Genomic DNA, 21227 nt, shown 5'->3' with positions numbered 1-21227 from the left:
CTTTCATCACATTCAAACAACAGCATTATCATCAGTCACCTGTATTAGTATCATGTCATCATTTCATCATCATGGACCTTGTAATCCTATGGATCTGTATACCTTTTTTTCCCTTTATATTTTGTCTTTGTTATACGTTTATAAAGCATAACGGTATAATATGAAAGGCAACTATCATCAATGAACGATCACTTTCTAATCACATGCTCGACACTGTCAACGGCATGTATATGAAAGCAGGTCATATGTATATTCAACCGTTGATTTTGGTATTTTCGGTGTTATCTTAAGGCGTAGCTAAGAAAGTGTTGTCTAACTGAACAATCCGAGTCAGACTTTCAGATGATAGATAAGCTATTCGCCGCATGGTCGGTTCAATCCGAAATCATTAATCTCGTCATGGTTTATTCCGGACGAAATGATTCAGTAGCTTCGTTTTATAATATCCTTTTATTACCAGTATGTGATTTAATGTTCGACTCGATAATCATGCTTCTCAATATGAATATTGAATACCACGACCCGCATAGATGAACTGTAATAATGCACTACGAAGTCTTATATAACGAAATATAAATCAACATATGTGACCTTTCTGCTTCTCGAACACTTGACACCTACCAGGGAACTTGGTTCAACATCTTTAAGATAGTGGTGTGAAACTTTTACTCGAATATATCGGATACAGACAGACGTATAAGATCATTAGATATGGGATCTGACAGTGATATAACTTGTCCAATCAAGGTACCAGATGATGGACAACCTTATATACCACTTCCTAATCATCCTGAGTTGAGATTGACGACTTGGAAAGAAAATGATATAGATGGAATTGTGAGTTAATCTTTACTCATCATCGTTAACATCAGATGTTTTGGAGAAGTATTTTGTGGTAAAAATAAGATTCTTGCGGTGATTATGAAGCTGAACGAGCTGTAGATAGAACTTTTCAATTTACCCAATATAGGTAAATGGGGGCATGGTAGACCATATCCGTAGGTTAAAACGACTGTTTACTTCAATTGAACATCCAATGTATGCCCAAGATGCGAGATAAAGACTGATGATTGATTATCGTTCTAACCATTTACACGACATTTTATCAATATAGATTTACTCGTGAAGATGCCTTGAAGGATTTCCCTAATATTGAATTACATCAGAAATACTTGAAAATTTTGATTAAAGATTTGCCTAATTCTTCACCTAACAAGTTAATTGATTATCCATCAAGTAAATTAGGTCCATTATCAGCATTAAAAGTGAAAGAAAATAAAAATGGGAGTGAAAAATTGATTGGAACATTGAATTTAAAACAATCAACTAGATCAACTAATGGGAAAGATTGGGAATTATCATATTATGTACATGATAATTATACTAAACAAGGTATAGCGACTGATATGGTACAAAAAGGTTTAGAATTTCTTAGATGGTTAGGCGTTGAAAAGATCATTGCAGTGAGTTTAATTTTTCGTCTTGCTTGATCTCCTGTTCATGTAAACAATCATATATACCCGTTGATAACAAGACATCATATCATCACAAAATCATGATATAACATGACATCTCTTTATTTTCTTTATCTGTCATACTGCTGGATTTTGGCCCAACTTAAATCACCGTGTTTACGATTTCATACTGATTTTGATACTCGAATTCCACAAATCGTTGCAGTTTTCTGAAACTACAAATCAAGCTTCCATATCAGTACTCAAGAAATCAGGTTTCAAGATAGTTAAAGAAGGTCTAGTAGATTGGCCTGAACATAGAGGAGGAGGTACAAGATCTCATTATCGGTGGGAACAGGATTTGACACAATAAGGAAATCAACCACAAGAGGTGGGAACCAAATGTTACCTTCCATCAATTATATTGTATTCCACGCACATGGATTAGAGCTTTATGAACCCGTATTCAATATGATTCTTCTAATTTCAATGATTATGAAAAATCTTTGCTGCATTTCAAAACCCTCTATATGAGTAACAATACAACCAAGGTTTCGTGACTAGCTATACAAAATGAGTTATTGATCAATCTCTAAAATTGATATTCTACCAGATCTAGCTTCCTGTTTAGCCATCCCTACTGATCTAGCTAGACCTTCTACAACTTCATTTAAGACTCTGATTTCCTCTTCTGGACCTAAGCCTCCTAAAACAATCAATTCATCTTGATCTGAATCTGAATTTGAGGATTTGATTTCATTTTGACCTAAATGGAAACCCATAATAGAAGCATCAAACATACCAATTTGATCTCTATAAACTTTAATTTTTGATCTTGTTTCTTCTAAATTTCTTGATAAACTTCTTATATTACCTATAGTTTTTGTAGTTATTTTCAAATCACGTTTAATTAATTCAATTTTTGATGGTTCACCACCAATTAAGAAATGTGTTGATTTATCTAATAAAAATTTCCATCCTGGTTCTCTATCAGATTCATATTTTAATCCATTTGCCGTACGACTTAATTCTGAATCTAATCCTTGTCCATGCATTGAAGCTAATGAAGCATGTTTTGAAGCTTCTGATGTTAGAGTATATATTGATTCTAATTCTGTTTGCAATCGAATTAATAGTGAATGTAATTTACGTGATAATATTGCTGATGATGGTCGGGTAGCTGGTGGTAAAGATAATAGGTTGACTAGGTCACGGAACTATACAAAAGAAAGATTTAATATAAGTCAATATTAAATATTACTTCTATTTCAGGCTGTTGTCTTGCACTCACCTCCCATTGTAGCCAGCTGAAGGCGTTGACTGTCTTTGAATCGATATGAACGATTTCATCGGATAGATCTCGTGTCATATCACCGAGCTAGATAAGATATCTCAGCGAGTATAACATGGCTCTGAGATTAGTGCAATGACGACACTTACCTCTCTGATCTGTTCAGCTATATAACCTTTTCCTTCCAACGTAGATCCAGTGTTTACAGTTACGGCCAATTCCCATATCCTACGTAAAAGGGTTTCGATGGAAATTGAACTTTGGCATATCCTGCGATCGAATCCGTCAACTTACCTTACATACTCCAATCCACCTGCAACACCACCTTGACCTAACATTCTAACACTATCAAAGATATCTCTTGCACCTCTAGCTTCTTTAGTCAAAGCTCTAGCATATTCTCCAATATCGACATCATCTTTTTCTACTTCTTGATCATATTTGAAATTCTGCCAAAATGGTTTAGCAGGTATAATAGTCGTACCATTGATATCATTCCTCGATAATAGCGAATTATGACAGAACAATCCAGTCAACAGACATGCTGGTGTAGCTAACGTTTTCGCCGGTAATAGAAACACTTCTTTACCTAAACCTAAATCTGTGTTTTGGGTAAAACCGAAATTTCGACTTATAAAATCACTTGAAATGTATTTGATCAGTCTTCCTATAAGTTTGAGTACCAACGAAGGTATTAAAGGAAGTATAAAGTATGCGAATAGACTTCCTATAGTAATTAGCAGAAGACCATTGGCGAGATGAGCGTAAAAAGGTGCTAAGAGGATATTTAAAGGTGCTAAGATTAGTCGAAGAGGAAGTAAAAGCAGATTTAAGGTATCTGTGATTGGTATAGAGGGCCGACGTTGAGGTGGTCTAGCCTGAGATGGTAATGGTCGGGCTTGCTTGAGTGTATTCCGATTCGGTATAGGCTTTCTCGAAGGTGTCCTACTTTTCATATTCCGTGGAGATTGTATAATACGACGAGAAGGCGAAGACGTAGTAGAACTGGTCGGTGATTCTCTTCCGGATGTATAAACCTTCTTGTCAGGAGTTTTCATCATTTTCGCATCCATATTTTCGTCTTCAATATCTTCCCAATGTTCTTCATTGGCTCGTTGAGTCCAATTCCCAAGTTTTCCGGTATTTGTCCTAGAGGGTCCTGGTTGATTCTTGCTTTTATAACTTGATGGACTATATGTTAATTTAGACATGTTTTTTTCTCCCGGAACAAGATATAAGAAGATTATTGTTGGTATCCACAGCCCCAAGAGACAAGATAAGAAGAGGTTTCCTGTAAGTTCTATCAAGGCAAACTCATTAACATAAGTAACACTTATTATCAAACTACAAGCAAAGTCTCAGCGGCGAAGAATAAATAAATATGTTGTTATTATGACGATAATGATATAATGATAACTCAAATGACGTCCTTGCGTGGACCTCACGTGACATAGGTAGGTCAGGCGGCAGGATCCGCTTCGTAGAACACCGCCAATAGCCGCGCGGCACGCTAAATTAGTATAAAGGGTGCACGGACCCACCATATCAGATAAGGCTATCATTTACAGGAATATAATGTCGCATTCAACTAAGTTATAATCATTTGTCTGTATTCTCTCTTGGATCTCTTCTCTATAATCATTCACTTTAGTCAGAATACATACATCAATATAGTCACCATGTCATTATCTGGTACTTTGACAACATTCGAAGCTGGACCATACAAATATCCAATTTTCACTTCTGGAGATCTGAATTCGGATAAAGCTGTTGTATTCATTGGTGGATTAACAAATGGTTTAGGGGCTGTTCCGTTTTCTTACTCTTTATCTGAAGCACTTGATAAAGCAGGATGGAAGTTGTGAGTTCCTTCATTCAGGATATAATGTAAGGTAAGGTGAAGATCTTGCTAACAAGTACACTTCACGATATACAGTATTCAGTTTCATTGGAGTTCAGCTTATGGTGGTTATGGTACTGGTACACTTAAGAGAGATAGAGAAGAGATGGAAGCTTTGGTAAAACATCTACGTGGAACAGGTATGTCATGTCGCATCTTTGTGAAAATATTGCTTATTGTATCATTATAACCTGTTATGAAGCTGGATATTGACGATACACCAAATTGTAGGTTTAAAAACAATTATAATAGCAGGACATTCAACAGGATCACAAAATGTCATACAATATTTATCCAACTCTTCGTCAAGTCCTGATCAAGATTCTGATTTGATAAAAGTTGAAGGTGGTATAATGCAAGCACCTGCATCAGATAGAGAATATTTGAAATTATTAGGATTGAATGATTGGTTTGATAATTTACCTATAGCTGAAGAAATGATTAAACAAGGTAAAGGTGATGATCTGATGTCAAAAGAATTTTGTAAATCTGCTGGATTCGGTAATGCTCCTTTACCTATTACAGCTTATAGATTACATAGTTTAGTTGGTAAAGGGTGAGTTCAGAAAAAAAAAAGTTGTTTTAGCCGTTTTTTGTGGAACGATATTACTTATTATAAGCGGGGTGTTAAAAGATGAAATCCTGATATCAATTTCCATGTTATAGAGGTGACGATGATCATTTTTCAAATGACGTACCATTGGAAAAAGAAGAACCTTTTGTACATTCATTGAAATCAACTTTTGGTAAATTATCTTCACCCGTTTTAGTATTATATTCAGAAGCCGATGTAAAATATCAAGATGGTGATGTAAAAGAAAAATTAAATAAATGGAAAGATGTTTCAAAAGGTAAATTAGAATGGAAATTTTTAAATGGTGCTTCACATGATGTTGAACAACCTGAAGCTCAAAAAGTATTATGTGAACATGTTGTAGAGTGGTTAAAGAGATTTTGATTAATCTTTCTGCCAACAAGTAGAAGTATAGATATGCATAATACGAATAATGCATACAGTATAATGGATGTGTACCAGGCGGCTTGATCATGACTTCATTGGTGATTTGACTAAGTAACGATTATTAATGTGGATTATTGCATAAATATATACTATATACTATGTACGAGTTTAGGGTAATTATCTAAATATCTAGGAAGAAAAAATGTCCCGCCTGTCCAACAAAAAAACGCACAGCATTCCATACAATCTATTTTTTTTGATATTCCTTTCAAATCCTTTCGTTTTTTTTTTCTACTTCATGGAAGAAAGTGATATAAGTCTACAAAATATCATCCTCCAATTCTTGTTCAAATTTTAACTGTTGTTCAATTTGAGCATTTTGAATTGCTTCTTCAACTTCACTCATCGATTTTTTTTGTACTTTTGCATATTTTGGTTTCCATTCTGTTTGTGTCATCTCTTTCTTGTTAGACCAACCTATATTATTAAACATTTCTTTTAATTCACCTGATAATCCTAATTCTTCTAATACCTCTAAATTACCTATTATAGGTTTATTACCAATTAAAATTATTGGATATTCTCTTAAAGGTAATTCCAACCTATCTAATATACTTAATAATATACCACGATCTTTTCTTTGTGAAACACATGATATTAAAGTAGGTTTTTTGTTTGACTTGTGAATTGTTGAGAGGAAATCAATTATTTCATGAGGTGGATTAGGTCTTCTATAAAAATTCATAATGTGCACATCGGTCAATCAGCTTTGATCCTTACCTAATTACCAAAACGTAAACTCACCCATTACCGCCATACCAAATAACAACATCATCTTGTCTTTCATCAGCTAATTCATCTAACCAATCTTGTTCCAATTGACTACCATTTTCACCTAATTTATGTGACCCAAAACCTAATACAGTATTCGCATCAATTGGTTCATTTGGATTAACATGTTCAGGTATAACGTTATAAGCTGATGATAATAAATAAGATTGAATAGCTAATAATTCATGTGATCTAGGTAAAGGTCTTGGTGTTAATGCTGGACGAGTTGTTCTTGGGTGGGCTATAAAATCGAATAAAATCAAATCTTTAGTTTTAGTTTGAATTCCTCTTTTTCGTAGAACGATGATCAAGCAAAGAAGATAATAGTAATGAAAAAAAAAAAAAAAAAAAAACTGACGAGCTGGAGGACCTTTCTTTTCAAGTTTTACCATAGAAGAACGTTTCATCATATGAGCAGCTTTAATCTGAGGTGGTTTATAATCTTGATCTTTTGCATCTTGGAAACTATTTATTGAATTACTACTAATATCTGTAATTGTGATAAAAGCTTTACCATTTGAATCTAAAGCTAATCTTCTTGACAAACTTGCAGCTTTTAAACTTGGTAATCTTGATGATGGAACAAAAATTAATAATAAAATTGATGAAAAAATCAAAGAAATTAAAAATAATAATCTAATTAATGGTTTAGGTATAGATAAAGATATTGATGTTGGTGGTAAAGGTTTTGAAGGTACGTTGGTTGGTATATAATTTGGTGATTCGAATAATTCAACTTTGATATTTTCAGATAACTTGGTTGGTCTTTTAGGTGTTGTGGGAGAAGAATAAGAAGAATAAGAACTTATTGTAGGTGTAGATTCTGGATCGAATACTCTAGATTTTGATTTTGATCTTGATGATGATGGAAAAACGGTGGTACTATCTAAAGTAAATTTAGATTGTTGAGGTGTTCTAGGTGATGATCTAATTTTCAAATTACCTGAATATGAAGATGAATGTGAATCGGAACCTAATAGTGGTGATCTAGGTATAAGTTCTGTAGGTATTAATAATGTTTTTAAACTTGTAAAACCATCATTTGGATTTCCCGTTTTCGACAAATCTGAAGATCTACTAGGTGGTGAAGGTGGTGGTGAGAATAAGTAACTGTGAATAGGTGATGACATCTTGATAAAGTTAATTTATAAGGTTAAATACTACTAAAGGGTAAGTCAAGTCTGTAGGGTATGTGATTGATTGTTTGTATTGATATATCGAGTTGGTCGTTGTTGAATTGATGTGGTGTAAAGTCGTCGTCTGATTTCTTGTCTTGGAGGGTTTAGCTATCAAAGCTAGGCGATATCGATCAACGATATTCTTGAAGTCGAGAAAGTAAGGATCCTATCAAAGGATACTCAGTTAAGATTAATCTATTGGTGGAAAAGGGTTAGTATGGTTAAGGAGAAGAAAAAGAAGAAACGAAAGACGTAATTAGAAGTTTTGATAAACTTATAAGTAAAATTACATCTCATATGCGTATCCATCACATCACGTAGTAAAAACTAATCATTTTCGTCTTTCCTCGACGCGACTGGCTTCCTTTCACCTTTGTTCTTTTTCTTTTTGTTGTCTTTCTTTTTTCCATGTTCTGACGGGATCAGAAAGTAGGGTAACAGGAAATATATAACGGAGAAAATCATATTCTTCTCTTCGGCCTTGATCTGTATCTTGTTAGACCGTGAGCACACGATCGCCAAAGGCCAAGACGCAGAGGGGATTGATTGTAGGTGAAAAGATGAGTTAAGGACGCCAAAAAGCCCAAAAGCCATTGACGCGTAGTAGTTACCAAATTTATCATTATTGTTGTTGTTCTTAGTGGGATCGACTGTATATCATCCCAGGAAAGTTTTCCTTCTTTTTTTTTTATTAGGTACTATAAGCTGACCCGTGGAATGTGATATGTTCGTTTTTTATCAACTGCGTGACAAAAGGGTAAATTTATGGATCAGCCGGTATTCTACAGCTCAATCCTCGTCTGCTAAACAAAGTAAGAAGGGAAGAGAGAAGCTTGAAGAGCGTTTCTCAGGGCAAGAAAGACCAAAAGATCAAAAGTTAAAAATACCAAGATAAAAACAGTCTGTTGTTTACCCGAAAGGAAAGAGGCGCGTTCTTCTCTTCTTTCCACCATGGACGCGTCATTATCCTTTGTTTCGTGAACATTATCTACCGTTTCCTCGATACAACGCGTCTTTTGCACAAGAAAATACGTCTTGCTCGGAGGCAATGGTTCATCGGGTTTGGGAGAGTCAAATCCTACTGTACATCGGCATGCAAAATCGTCTCGATTAATCCATATATGCATGTTACTGAATGTATGACAAAGCTAGCTACAAAGGTGCAAAGAGGCAGGAATATCAAATAGACTTCGGACCAGTCTTTGACGTCTTCTATCCGGGAATCTGCCTTTACAGATGAGGATCAACTTATAGTTGTTGTATACTCTGATCCGAATCATGGACAGAGATATTGGGATTATTTGGATCCGATACTAGATATCAAAGATGTATCGTATTTTGACCCAATTGATGTGGTAGAATCAGAAGGGGTTGAACATTGTCCAATTTGCCCATTTGCAATCGCACAGTCACTGCTTTGTTTCCCCTTCAACGATGAGCGTTTACTTGACCTGTCCAACGATGATCTTCTCTTAGCCAACCATTTAGCTTTCCTATCATTCCTATTCTTTCTCATCCGATCAAGTAATTCACTACCTTGAGAATCTGTAGTATCTTTGCTAAACATCAACAAAGAAGACGATGATAATGATGATGATGCCAACAATTCTCCTGATGAAGAGTCAAAGTTTGCGTTAGACGTGGAATTGGATTTCTGAATTGAAATAATACTTTTCAAAGCTTTGATATCATTTCTAATAATTTCACTATTTTGGTAAGATTGTTCTCGAGCACTAATCAAGCTGGTCATTTGTTTTTCCCAAATATCTTTTGTCCAATTTCATCTCTCTGTCTTATTTGAGTTTAACCAATCTTTGACTAATTCAGTATTTTTAATTGAATCTTTCGGTCTTTCAATTCCATTAAATTCTCTTTGAACTTTGAAAAATTCTCTTTTAATTGATTTAACTGATGTGTTTTCCATGGAAGATGTTTCTTTGAATAATTTATTTCTATATCTGACCAATTTCTGAGTTTCCTTTCTTTGATCAATCAATTCATCAAGATTATAAATAAAGGTTCTATAGCCATCTTTAGTTGTATCGTCAATAGTATAATTGGAACTCGGATCAGATTGTAAATCATACAAACTACGTTTTTCGTTCTTAGCTTGTTTTCGAATGGATCTTAAATTAGTTGGATTTCTATTACGTCTTCCTCCTCCTCCTCTATTACCCAGCCGACCGGACGATCGACTACTCTTGTTACTAATATGGCCACTTGAGCTGTGATTGTCGATATTGAAACTAGTATTATTGGCGAATAAGTTGGTGTCAGTCATATTGTTAATTTTTGACGTAATTTGCGACTTAATTGTGGGAAGTGAGTTAGTTTATCGATTAACAAGAGTGTGAATGTGAGTGAATGTGGTAAGATGTTTTCAGCCAGAAAAAATAAACGAAAAGTAAAAAGTAGGTAAGAATATGAATCTGTATATGTATACTTTCAGTATGCTCTGCTTGATTAGACAGATAATACTTATCCTTATATACCTGAATGACGTCCTTTCATCGCTGTTGATGATGAAAGGTAGCGTTGTTTATGTTGAGTCGAGTCGAGTGGAATTCTAATAATTTCGATAAATTCCAATTCAAATTCCAGAGTAAGGAACGATCTATCCAGCCTTCATCAATACACCACTTCCTCCTCATCTGTATCTTCTTCTTGCTCTTCTTCCGGTAACTCCATAAACTCCTCCAAGGATATCTCAACAGGTTTTGGAGGCGTAGGATATCTTGCTAGAATCGCTCTCAAAGCTTCGATATCATCTTTCACAATTTGATTTCCTTCCATTACAGGAATAAGCTGTTTTGTAAGGTATTCAATTTGTTTATCCCATTTAGTTCTATTATACATATCCCTTCCTCTAGGATTAGTCCATTCTGTTGATTTTCTATCTAATTCATTACTCTTTAGGAAGTAATCAAATGTTTCCAAATTACGCTCCAAATATTTTCCGCGATAAAACTCTCTATTATTATTCCTAATAAATTCTGTTCGTTTTCTTAACCTAAAAAACTTTTTTCGGACAGTAGGTAAATTAGATTTCTTCAAAATACTTAATTCACGTAATAAGGATTTCCGTTGTTTACCTAAAACAACCGTTTCTTTTCTGAGTTCAATGAGGCTCTCAAATCTATCCATGAATTCTTCATAAGCTTTCAAAGCAACTTGATTTGAATAATCTAAATTCGATTTATCAATCTTGTCCTTCTCCAATCTAGCTTGTTTAAGTATATTTCTAAGTATAATGAGCTTTCTGTATGACCTGCGACGACTCATGATTGTTTGAAGGATTAGTTAGTGCAAGTTGACAAGTGAGTTCCAATTATGATCAAAAGCGATCATGGCATTGGATACAAAAATCAATCAAGGTAAAGTCTGTTTCATATACGCAGGACCTTCATGTACATCATCAAGCTACGGCTATCATCGTAAACCAGGTGCACCTACCTTTTCGCATATTTCATCCTTTGTGTCTTCAGAAATACAAATAAAGGAAGTCGCCAAACTCAGATTTTGATTGAAAGGGTAACATATTATACTGCAGGACCATTTGCACCGAATTGAAATATGTATGTATGTCAACTCACAATAATAATCCACCTCATGTACAATATCATTTCTATGATACAGTAATCGAAGACACCGCAAAAAATGAAATCCAGTTGATATATCTGATAAGGTTCCTATCGAATCAATCGGGTGAAGGCTTTGTCTAAAAATCGGCCGAATAACTTGATCTCATACAGGCTGATAACGATTATCTGGATTTACTATAAGTTGAATCATCCTGTAAGGTATTTAATTCTACCTTTGTCAGATTAGCCAAAATAGTAACTGATTTGTAAGAAGTGCGGCCGAAATCCAAATGGCTTTATACGGAATCTATTCTGAAGGCGTACCATATAGCGATAACTGTTAAATATGCTTTTAACGTGATTTGCGATTGACTTGATACTGTAACTGTTCTCCTCTTTTCAACACTTGAGCCATGACAAGGGGGAAACTCATTGTCCGACATGAAGGTGATGCCTCTCTATATGTCTCTTATATCTTTTGGTACAGCCAAATACGTTTTGATCCTAATTTATAACTCGGATACCACGAGAACAAAGATAGATAATAAAGGACGGTCCTTTATCTTTTTACTAGCGTACTTGAACACAAAGCATTGCTATGGGTGATTACGGCATAAACCTCTTTTCGAATGGTTCCTAGAAATGACCATTGCCGCATTTCATGTTTAAATGGGTGATAAGGTGGTGATAAACAAGGGTATGATGAACCGGTTACTTTTGATGTGGTAGTATCCGTACGTACTATATTCTCTAACGCAGATGCAGAAATCTGAATGAGTCTAGACTATGGCTCGGCGAGTACAATATATCTACTACATGCATTGTATCAAATCAAGAGAATATACGAGAAATCATGGGATGAATCTTCTTCAGTGGATGTTATAAGCTATAAGCTGGTTGAGTGAGAAAATCCGTCTGACTCCGCGGAAAATGACATTTTAGCGCTATTTGACCCTGAGCCACCACGTGGCAAAGAGCCAAGATTCAAGATTTTGATCGGCTGCAATCGGAAATAAGAGTCCAAAGGAATGATAAAGAGGTAATTAGTAATTAGGCTTGATTATTCAAGGTTGTCTTTATTTTTTCATCCTTTTTGGAAATCTTATTCTCATATCACTGCAGCTATATCACTGCAGTTATATCTCTAACCATTTCAACTAACAACTACAAACGCAATATCGCTTTTATCGGGTCCGGCCGTTACATTCCACGGTCTAGTTGAGATAAACAATACTATTTTATTCATGAGAAAGGTATTTTTTCGAGAAGATCACTGTATATATAAAGGCGAGATGTGATACTAGAAAACTAATGATTCCCCCCCATTGACAATAATATTACCATTCCATCTTAGCATAACTAATAGCTAATAAACATTGAATTATACTGAAAAGAAATCAAACAAACAGATTATATAGCGTATCTAGAACATAAAAACGAACTTCTGTCACTGATGACTTCTACAAAAGCATCGTCATCATCTACATTAACAATGAATGGCGAAACTGAACCCACTCAACCTATAGCTTCGACCTCGACTGCACTTGCTGAACCCGTCGGTAGTAGAGTAAATCGATCGATATCAATATCTGCACCACGTAACCACGATCATAATAAAGTACCTCAAGCTTTACATCGAATTCCAACTGGAGCACCTGAATCAGGTGATCGTCATAATCATGGCGGAGAAGAATTGAAAAGAACGATATCATCTGGTTCTACAGCATCAAGAAGACATGCACCTGATTTATCATTCCCATATATAACTACAGATATTGATAGAGGTGGTATAACAGATGAATATAGAACAGAAACTAAAAAAGGTTTTATTTCATTAGATGATCCTGAAAATGGTTTAAAACCAATTCAATCTAGATTATCAACTTTACACGGTGATAAATTTGCTTTACATAATAATAAAGGTAAAAAAGATGAAGAAAAAGGTGAAAGCTTAGATAAAAAAAAATTAGTCACTTGGTTAGAAAATGATCCTCAAAATCCAAGAAATTGGTCAAATGCTTATCGATGGTGTAAGTTAAACATATATTCCTCTATTCTGATTTACGTTTTTTTTTACTAACTTTACTTTATATCCTATAGTAATCACCGGTATCGTTTCTTGTGCTGTTATTCAAGTGGCTTTCTCATCTGCTGTAGTTACAGGTGATTTCAAAGATCAAGAAGAACATTTCGGTGTTTCATCTGAAGTTATAGCTTTAACTGTCACTTTGACAGTTTGTGGATTTGGGTGAGTACTACACTTATTATGAACATGCAATATACACCTAAGGCAATGACTGACATTGTCTGTGTAAATTGAAATTAGTACCGGTCCTTTATTGTGGTCACCGTTATCAGAATTATTTGGACGTCGACTACTATGGATTGTACCCACATTAATTTATATAATATTCAATATACCATGTGCATTAGCACCTAATATTGGTTGTTTATTAGTATCAAGATTCATTTGTGGATTTTTCGGTTCTGCACCATTAACTTTAGCTGGTGGTACAATAGCAGATATTTGGGATACAGATGAAAGAGGTTTTGCCATTGCGATATTCGCTGCTGCACCTTATGCAGGACCCGTTCTAGGTCCTCTAGTCGGTGGCTTTGTTGGTCAGTATGCCGGTTGGAGGTGGATCTATTGGGTAAATATGATTTCTGCAGGTGTTGTGTAAGTCCTACAAAATTTCTTTTCTCTTTCGTCTTCTCTAGTATGGCTGTTTTTGGAGATTTGTGAAAAAAAGAGATGTTAAAGCTGATATATAACGATAAAAAAAAATAGATGGGCTGCATCATGTACAATTCCAGAAACTTTTGCTCCTGCATTATTAAAGAAAAGAGCCAAACAAATTAGAGTAAAAGAAAATGATGATTCATATGTGACTGAACAAGAATTATTTAGAAAACCATTAAATGAAATTATAATTGAAACTTTAATTCGACCATTTGGTGAGTAAAAAAGTCATCTCCGACCAAGTGCATACAGTAAATGTCGGATTCGCTGTATTCTCATCATCATTTTAGCTGACCTTGTTGTTTACATTACTTCATATTTGATAACTTTTAGAGATGCTTGCCACCGAACCAATCTTACTTTTAATGTCATTGTACATTTCTTTAGTATATGGGTTATTATACGCATTCTTTTTCGCTTTCCCTGTAGTTTATGGTGAAGATTATGGATGGAATGATTCAAAAATTGGATTAACATTTATACCTGTATTTTTTGGTGTTGGATTAGCTTTATTCGTTACACCATGGTTAGAAAGAAAATATGTTTTAAAAGTTAATAAAGGTATAGTTAAACCTGAAGATAGATTAACTGGAATGTTAATTGGTGGACCATTTGTTCCAATATCATTATTTATTTTCGGTTGGACTTCACCACCATATGTTTCACCAGAAGGGGGGAATTGGGTTGGACCTTGTTCAGCAGGAATTCCATTTGGTTTTGGAATGGTTTTAGTTTATTTTTCTGCAAATGCTTATTTAATTGAATGTTTCCCTTCATATGTAGCTTCTGCTTTAGCAGCTAAAACTGTTGTAAGATCTGGAATGGGTGCAGCAATGCCTTTATTTATTTCAATAATGTTTAGAAATTTAGGTAATGGTCCTGCAGCTTCTATTTTAGGTGCAGCTGCAATTGTAATGGCTGCTATACCTTTTGCTTTTGCTAAACACGGTGAAGGTATTAGATCAAAATCGAAAAGAGCTGCTATATAGTGTTATTATTGCGAATTTTAGTTTCCTTTTCCAATTCAATATTTTGCCTATAAACTTAGATATTTTACTTCCTTTGTAGCTCATAGGTAACCTATAGACTTAACATAGATTCCCTCTCTCCTAGATTCTCACGTATATAATCTTATTTTATTGATATTATAATCATCACTGTTATGCCCCATCATACAACATATAATGATCATATTTCACACGATGAATATTCTCTGTCAATAGATTGTTATGCTGTGGAATAAGAATACATGTGAAATATCATAATATATACTTGATAATTGCTTGATGTAATCATGAACTCGATCATTTCAGCTTACTCATTCACCGAGTTTTCCCCCGTACGATCATCTAATCACCCTTTTTAGCTTTCTTGGCTTTTGGCTTTTCAGTATCACTTCCACTTCCATCAGCTTTCTTTTTATTTGCTCTTTTAGCTTGTTTCCTTTGTAATTCTTCCATCATTGGATCACTTGCATCTGATGCAGCACCTTCATCATCTTCATCTGAATCTGATTCTGAAGGTGATCCACCATCCGATGATTCACTTTGGAAATCTTCGTCGTCTATAATAAACCAAGATATCAAGATTATCAGTAATCGTACTTATTACAACTATAGGAAGGCACAACATCAACTTACCAGACTCATCATCATCGTCATCATTATTAACAGGAGCTTTAACTTTCTTTCCTTTATTTTTATCTGCTTTTTTCCTTTTACCGGAATCTTCATCATCTTCAGAAGCTATACTTTCCATTTCTTCATCTTCATCACTTAAAGGTTCATCAATATCCATTACGTTGTTTTCTTCCATTTCATTCAATAATTTAACATTCTTTTGTTTCAGGAAAGCACTTATAGGTGTAACTTCTTCTTTGCTTATTGCTGTAAATACATGATCTGCTACTTCTGTCTTTGATACTACTCTCATATCAAATGTTCTTGCTGATGCTATACCTCCTCCGACACTATAGCAAACACTATATCAGCTAAATTTTTAAGATAATATGGGATCAGATAGCTCACCGTGAGAACGATATACTCTCTGTTTTGGAGAAATCGATAAGGATAGGTTGTTTAGCAATGAATATGAGACCTTTTTCTAAGAAATATAATTCTCCTTGAACAGCTTTCACATTGGCTTTAATACCATTCAAACCTTGAGCATTTCTGAAACTTCCTGGTGGAGTAACTTTCTTTCCTGTTAAAGATTTAAGTACACGGGAAATTACTTGGAAAGTTGGCGCTTCATATTTTCGTTGTAAATCAGGGTATTTGGCGATCTCCTCACTGTATCATTGAAATCGTTTATTGTCAGTCGCTACAATATTACAAGAAAAGCTATATGTTCCACTCACTCAGATAAGTTAAGTTCCGCATCCACTTCTTCATCTTTAGGCCATTGTGCAACTAAGAAAGGATATCTAGTTGCACCTTGTCTTATAGGTGGATCTAAACCAAGCACAAGTTGAATATGTAAATCATCAAGTTTAGGTAGTAAGAATATACGATGAATTGATGTGAAAGGTACTCTATAATCTGTTGATTTACCAAGCAATCGAAGGGAGTCTGGGTAGAATTCGAGAGAGAATCGACCTCTATACAAAACGGAAAACGAAATTCAGTTAGTCAATTTACCGATAAAGCTTGAATAACACTGAAAACGAAAGAAACTAATGCGTTATGACCTACCTTGGTGTAAGAACCAGAATATCTTCGAAAACAACAATACTATCACCAACTACAGCACCAATATCTGCTTTATCTTTTATAAGATTATGTAAAGCATCTGCAGCAGAAATTTCATTTCCATCTTCATCTAAATCAGTTTCTTCACCATCTGAACCTGCATCAGAACCTTTTGATTTCATTGATTTTCCTGGTACGTAAAATCTCATCTCAACCAATTCATCTGGTACCCTCTTTGATAAATCTTTAGGATCAGCTTGGAAAGGTGGTGCAGGATTAAATTCTAATGCAACTTCATTTTTACCTGCTATATTTGAATTCGCTACAGTAGATAAAGGTATTTCGAATGTTGTTTTACCTTGAACTTGAAACGTTATGTCGTTTCCTGATATTCATCAGAGAGAAAATCAGTTGTGACAATTGCGTAAGGAAAAACGAGTCAGATGCCAACTTACCTTGTACTTGAGCTTTACCCCAATTCCATCCTTTTAAACTCGAATCTCTAGTTTCGAGCTTGATGTTGAAAAATTCATCCAATGTCCTCTTGACTTTGTCGTGATCCTGAGGTTCAGTTTAATCAGTCTTCCTTCTCCTTCACATGTATCATTGCCACTCACATCTCTCTTAAATCCATCAAATGTTATTCTTGGCTTCTCCGCTTGACGCATAGCTAATCTAAGCTGAAAATTCCTCGCAACTCTGCAATAAGTATACTGGGATCAGCTAATACTTTCACCTGTAAGATAGAGTCAGGAGAAGTAGCTGACCTGAACCATGTTGCATGTCTCACATCATGTCCACTGTATGTTGTGGGTGCATCTTCACTCGAATAAGTTTTCCAACCGAAACCAGCGGCGTTGAATCGTAATTCTACATTGCGAATATGAGTACGACCGAGTCAGCTATCGGGTGCAAGTAGATGAGATCATACACAGGAATTTAGCTGTACTCACTTCCCAAATCAGGCCCATCGCCATGGAAGACTAGTAATCAGGAATGTTACATCAGTTGACTGGACTATGGATACTAGCGATCAAACTTCAACCTCAACTTACTATTCTCGAACGTTACAGTTGACATTTTTGCTATATATCCTCTATGACACTCCGGTCTTCTCTTCTTGCGATGTTTGCTAAACTGAGAAGCTGTATAATATATCGCACTTCAGAGATGAGCGATAAGGTGAAAACACAAGTAGATGAAATCTGAGCAACGTAGAAAGTAGTAAAGTGGTAATGTTGAATGAGCATCAAATGTTTCTTACGCGTGATATAGTGGCTTTACACTTGCAGAGAAACGCGTCAACCGTGAGAAAGTTGATCAACCTCGCTATTCCCCACTGTAGGACGCATTTCTTTAATGAGACGCTAAATTTGGCTTGTTCTAACAACAATTATATACATGTTATTAGATGTTCATGTGTAATACTATAGTCAAGATGATACGCAATATACTACAAGCAAATCTCAACCAGATCAAGCTCTATCAGGTACACAACTATCCCCTTTCAAGCTAAATCTAGCACCATGATCACATCCATATATCTTACATTGTCCAGCTGAACAAGTGACAGAGGATGGATTGACACCTGGAATAGCGGTACAGCTGGCATGATGGACGGTCAATAGTTGTTTCGCTATCATAGGTATTCTTTAGCACCTACTCTTGACCGTATCTACGGCTAGAACCTTTCTTTCCATGATCTTTAGGCATGAATTGACCGTTTAAGCATCCTCCGCAAGATTCAAGTTCTGTATTTGTATCAATACACTGAGGATGTAGGTAACATGATATTATCAGTATTCATCTATGAACACAAGTTATGATTATATCGTGGAATAGAGTATAGTATGTTAGGATACTCACTTCATAACTAACTCCATCTCCATCTAACAAATTACATGCGGTCAAACCATCAGGACATAAATGATGATCATTCGAAATTGAAATTGAATTTTGGTTCAACAATCTTTTCTTCTTTATTGAAATTTGACTTGGATCTAAACCGAAATATCTATAAACTCTATAATTATTCGTTGGTAAATTATCACATTCCACACCACTATTTTTATTATATGGGGCAAATTGAAATGATCCTCCACATTTACAAATCAATTGATTTGTTTGTCCAGATGGATTAGGTGGTATGATAGGTATAGGTGAAACTTGAGTTATAATCCAATTATTTGAAAAACAATTTCCAATACAATCATCAAATACATTAACTAAATATTCTTGAAAACTTGAATCATAAACTTCAGAATATCATCCTACGAAATTGAATATTGATGGTTGCCATACCTATAGAAAATTCATTTGTTCGTCAATATAAAAACAGAAGACAGAAGGCAAAAGTTTGAGATCATAACAATTAAATGTCAGGAGAAGAAGGATAATCACATGTCCTCGATAACAAACTTTTGTATCTCCAAGGTAACGCATAAGTAGAATCAATGTTACTCCCACAAATAATACAACTTACCTCGTAAACGTCGGTGTTTTGACAAGAAGTGTAATCCACATTTGGTGGAGCAAAACTATCGCAAAAACATTCACCAGTTGAATTTACCCAATAGCTATATCTCGGAATTTGTGTTTGACATAGATTCTGCAGAGAAACGAGACGACGGGCATTCATTAAGAGTTTTTTAATCAGTGTTAGTTTTTGAATGAATGGAATGGTGGGAACCATGGATATTAACGGGAAACTTTACGGTACTCGTACTTACAGCACAAATTTCACCATTTGCGATATTGGGTGTTCCAGTTCCCCAAGGTGGATGACCATCTAAATGGTAACATCCTAAAGGTTGTACTGGGTCGATTTGTGCGGAAACTATATTTGATGTTAAGAACAGGGCAAAAGTAGTTGATAGTAATTTCAACATGCTCTGGATATGGTCTCAAAGTGATGAAGAACAGGAAAGAAAAGAAAAAAGGATATATTATGAGTAAGACTGAATGACCGAATGACTTATTCAATCAATATTGGAATCTTTTTTCGACTTAAGCTGATACGCATATACAGCTCAGTCTTCCTAACTGTGAGTAGTCATTGACTATCACAAGATAGGTTATCTGATGATCCTTAACTTCCAAATCCTTATGAGTGATTGAAAACCCCATTTTCTGCAAATTGATTTGATATATCAAAACACATCGATAATCTTTTGAAGATCAGACTGGCTCAACTTCCGAATCAAATAATGGATATTTTCTCTATTGGACCAAAGTCACTATCAAGTCTTGTGCCGAACGATCTTTCCTGTTTTTGATTTATTTTTACTTTGATCAACAAGTTCGAACAAAGCGCATTGTATCACTCCAATACAATCATGTCATGGGATAATTCACAATCGATCATCTTGATCATAACAACATATTAATCCCCACAGTGATGCAGCGCAAGTCACTATACATATCTTAAATCATTTGATCAGCCATATCGCCAATCAGTTTGTCACCCTGGTCATTTGGGCGGTCAATACAATCAAATCTTTCTACCTAGATATCGGCAGTAACCCATTTAATATCATCAACGGTCTTACGTATATATATTCCAGGTTGATTCATACGGCCCCCTTTGACTTTGATTATCAGCCCACCAGACCTCAATCTCACCAAGAATGATGATGACAATGACGATAAACACCAAATTCACTTTGCTTTTATTCTCCACGATTATCTATAATTGTTTAGCCAATACAGCATGGATGGGATGTTTCACTACACCGCCTGAAGGATTAGATGGTATATTCTTCCCTGGTTACCACCCGACTAATGCTCAAGAGTGTACTGTGAGTTTTCTTAATTTCCTCTCTCTCACAACTCCGACCCCAAAAACAACTCATCAGTCAATTATTAGATAAGCCTTGAGTTGTGCTGAGTGTACTTGTTATGGACTAATAATGACAAATTTTAAAAGGCTTTATGCGCTGATTTACCAAATCACGGTTGGACACCTCAAACCTACGCTTGATACTCAGCCGTACAAGAAATTGGAATTTGGTTTCCTACACATTGTTTGTGTACCAATGATGGTCCAAGAAATAATGATTATAGTGGTCCAAGCACGCCAATTGATTGTCAAGATATATCTGATTATGCTGTGAGTTTATGAAATTAGAGTCATGTACATCACGTTGCTTTTGTTTTAATCCTTCGGTTCGTTCTGCTTGTCTTTGATTTTAACACAACTAGAAATAGAACACTGATTTTAACACAAACAACGACAGGTAACCTTCGTTGATACTCCGGTAAAATTTGAAGGATGTTATTCAATAATATACGAAGATACAATTTCATTCGATTCTCTGGAAAACAATTACTTAGATTGTATTTCAATCTGTTTGAATTCAAATTCCAGATATATGATTATCGATCATTATCAAATTGGAAATAATCAAATCAGATGTAGATGTTCACCTTTTATGGTATATGGTACGCAAGCAAATGTGGTTTGTAATAATGAAGATCATAACCATTTGATTTATAGTAATTTGGGTCCTCAACCTTCCGGAGGATTCGGTAAGAAGAGAAGGTTGATCAGTCAATGATGGATAGAATCGAAGGGTTTAGCTTAATGGATGGAGATGATA

At 35.1% G+C, this 21227-nt stretch overlaps 11 protein-coding genes across 11 annotated transcripts; 4 read left to right on the top strand and 7 right to left on the bottom strand.

Annotated features, from left to right (window-relative positions):
* Positions 1–711: 711 nt before the first annotated feature.
* On the top strand, positions 712–1827 carry L201_005213 (uncharacterized protein; the record flags this gene model as incomplete). Its single annotated transcript, XM_066220946.1, has 4 exons — positions 712–837; positions 943–998; positions 1115–1463; positions 1681–1827. 4 exons carry the CDS (start codon positions 712–714, stop codon positions 1825–1827), a joined length of 678 nt encoding a protein of 225 aa, XP_066077043.1.
* Positions 1828–2032: 205 nt separating this feature from the next.
* L201_005212 (uncharacterized protein) lies at positions 2033–3956 on the bottom strand (the record flags this gene model as incomplete). Its single annotated transcript, XM_066220945.1, has 4 exons — positions 2033–2671; positions 2746–2832; positions 2895–2973; positions 3040–3956. The coding sequence occupies 4 exons, from the start codon at positions 3954–3956 to the stop codon at positions 2033–2035; spliced, it is 1722 nt and encodes a 573-aa protein (XP_066077042.1).
* A 468-nt stretch (positions 3957–4424) lies between these two features.
* L201_005211 (uncharacterized protein) lies at positions 4425–5603 on the top strand (the record flags this gene model as incomplete). The annotated part of the gene is made up of 4 exons (XM_066220944.1): positions 4425–4606; positions 4682–4785; positions 4877–5201; positions 5312–5603. 4 exons carry the CDS (start codon positions 4425–4427, stop codon positions 5601–5603), a joined length of 903 nt encoding a protein of 300 aa, XP_066077041.1.
* A 322-nt stretch (positions 5604–5925) lies between these two features.
* L201_005210 (uncharacterized protein) lies at positions 5926–7567 on the bottom strand (the record flags this gene model as incomplete). Its single annotated transcript, XM_066220943.1, has 3 exons — positions 5926–6337; positions 6411–6678; positions 6796–7567. 3 exons carry the CDS (start codon positions 7565–7567, stop codon positions 5926–5928), a joined length of 1452 nt encoding a protein of 483 aa, XP_066077040.1.
* A 1345-nt stretch (positions 7568–8912) lies between these two features.
* Positions 8913–9365, bottom strand: L201_005209 (uncharacterized protein; the record flags this gene model as incomplete). The annotated part of the gene is made up of 1 exon (XM_066220942.1): positions 8913–9365. The coding sequence occupies one exon, from the start codon at positions 9363–9365 to the stop codon at positions 8913–8915; it is 453 nt and encodes a 150-aa protein (XP_066077039.1).
* Positions 9366–9395: 30 nt separating this feature from the next.
* L201_005208 (uncharacterized protein) lies at positions 9396–9896 on the bottom strand (the record flags this gene model as incomplete). Its single annotated transcript, XM_066220941.1, has 1 exon — positions 9396–9896. One exon carries the CDS (start codon positions 9894–9896, stop codon positions 9396–9398), a length of 501 nt encoding a protein of 166 aa, XP_066077038.1.
* Positions 9897–10243: 347 nt separating this feature from the next.
* L201_005207 (uncharacterized protein) lies at positions 10244–10897 on the bottom strand (the record flags this gene model as incomplete). Its single annotated transcript, XM_066220940.1, has 1 exon — positions 10244–10897. One exon carries the CDS (start codon positions 10895–10897, stop codon positions 10244–10246), a length of 654 nt encoding a protein of 217 aa, XP_066077037.1.
* A 1752-nt stretch (positions 10898–12649) lies between these two features.
* On the top strand, positions 12650–14928 carry L201_005206 (uncharacterized protein; the record flags this gene model as incomplete). The annotated part of the gene is made up of 5 exons (XM_066220939.1): positions 12650–13226; positions 13297–13444; positions 13523–13876; positions 13988–14154; positions 14273–14928. 5 exons carry the CDS (start codon positions 12650–12652, stop codon positions 14926–14928), a joined length of 1902 nt encoding a protein of 633 aa, XP_066077036.1.
* A 360-nt stretch (positions 14929–15288) lies between these two features.
* L201_005205 (FACT complex subunit POB3) lies at positions 15289–17709 on the bottom strand (the record flags this gene model as incomplete). Its single annotated transcript, XM_066220938.1, has 10 exons — positions 15289–15503; positions 15580–15908; positions 15967–16230; positions 16299–16538; positions 16633–17014; positions 17085–17190; positions 17247–17328; positions 17397–17499; positions 17583–17612; positions 17685–17709. The coding sequence occupies 10 exons, from the start codon at positions 17707–17709 to the stop codon at positions 15289–15291; spliced, it is 1776 nt and encodes a 591-aa protein (XP_066077035.1).
* Positions 17710–18104: 395 nt separating this feature from the next.
* L201_005204 (uncharacterized protein) lies at positions 18105–19517 on the bottom strand (the record flags this gene model as incomplete). Its single annotated transcript, XM_066220937.1, has 5 exons — positions 18105–18234; positions 18293–18399; positions 18496–18863; positions 19112–19166; positions 19359–19517. The coding sequence occupies 5 exons, from the start codon at positions 19515–19517 to the stop codon at positions 18105–18107; spliced, it is 819 nt and encodes a 272-aa protein (XP_066077034.1).
* A 750-nt stretch (positions 19518–20267) lies between these two features.
* L201_005203 (uncharacterized protein) lies at positions 20268–20608 on the top strand (the record flags this gene model as incomplete). Its single annotated transcript, XM_066220936.1, has 2 exons — positions 20268–20426; positions 20555–20608. The coding sequence occupies 2 exons, from the start codon at positions 20268–20270 to the stop codon at positions 20606–20608; spliced, it is 213 nt and encodes a 70-aa protein (XP_066077033.1).
* Between the last annotated feature and the right edge of the window lie 619 nt (positions 20609–21227).

Source organism: Kwoniella dendrophila, chromosome 6 (assembly GCF_036810415.1).
Source record: "Kwoniella dendrophila CBS 6074 chromosome 6, complete sequence".
Classification (NCBI taxonomy): domain Eukaryota; kingdom Fungi; phylum Basidiomycota; class Tremellomycetes; order Tremellales; family Cryptococcaceae; genus Kwoniella; species Kwoniella dendrophila.
The sequence above is the reverse complement of the archived record's forward strand: the minus strand, read 5'-3'. Positions and strand labels throughout refer to the sequence as shown.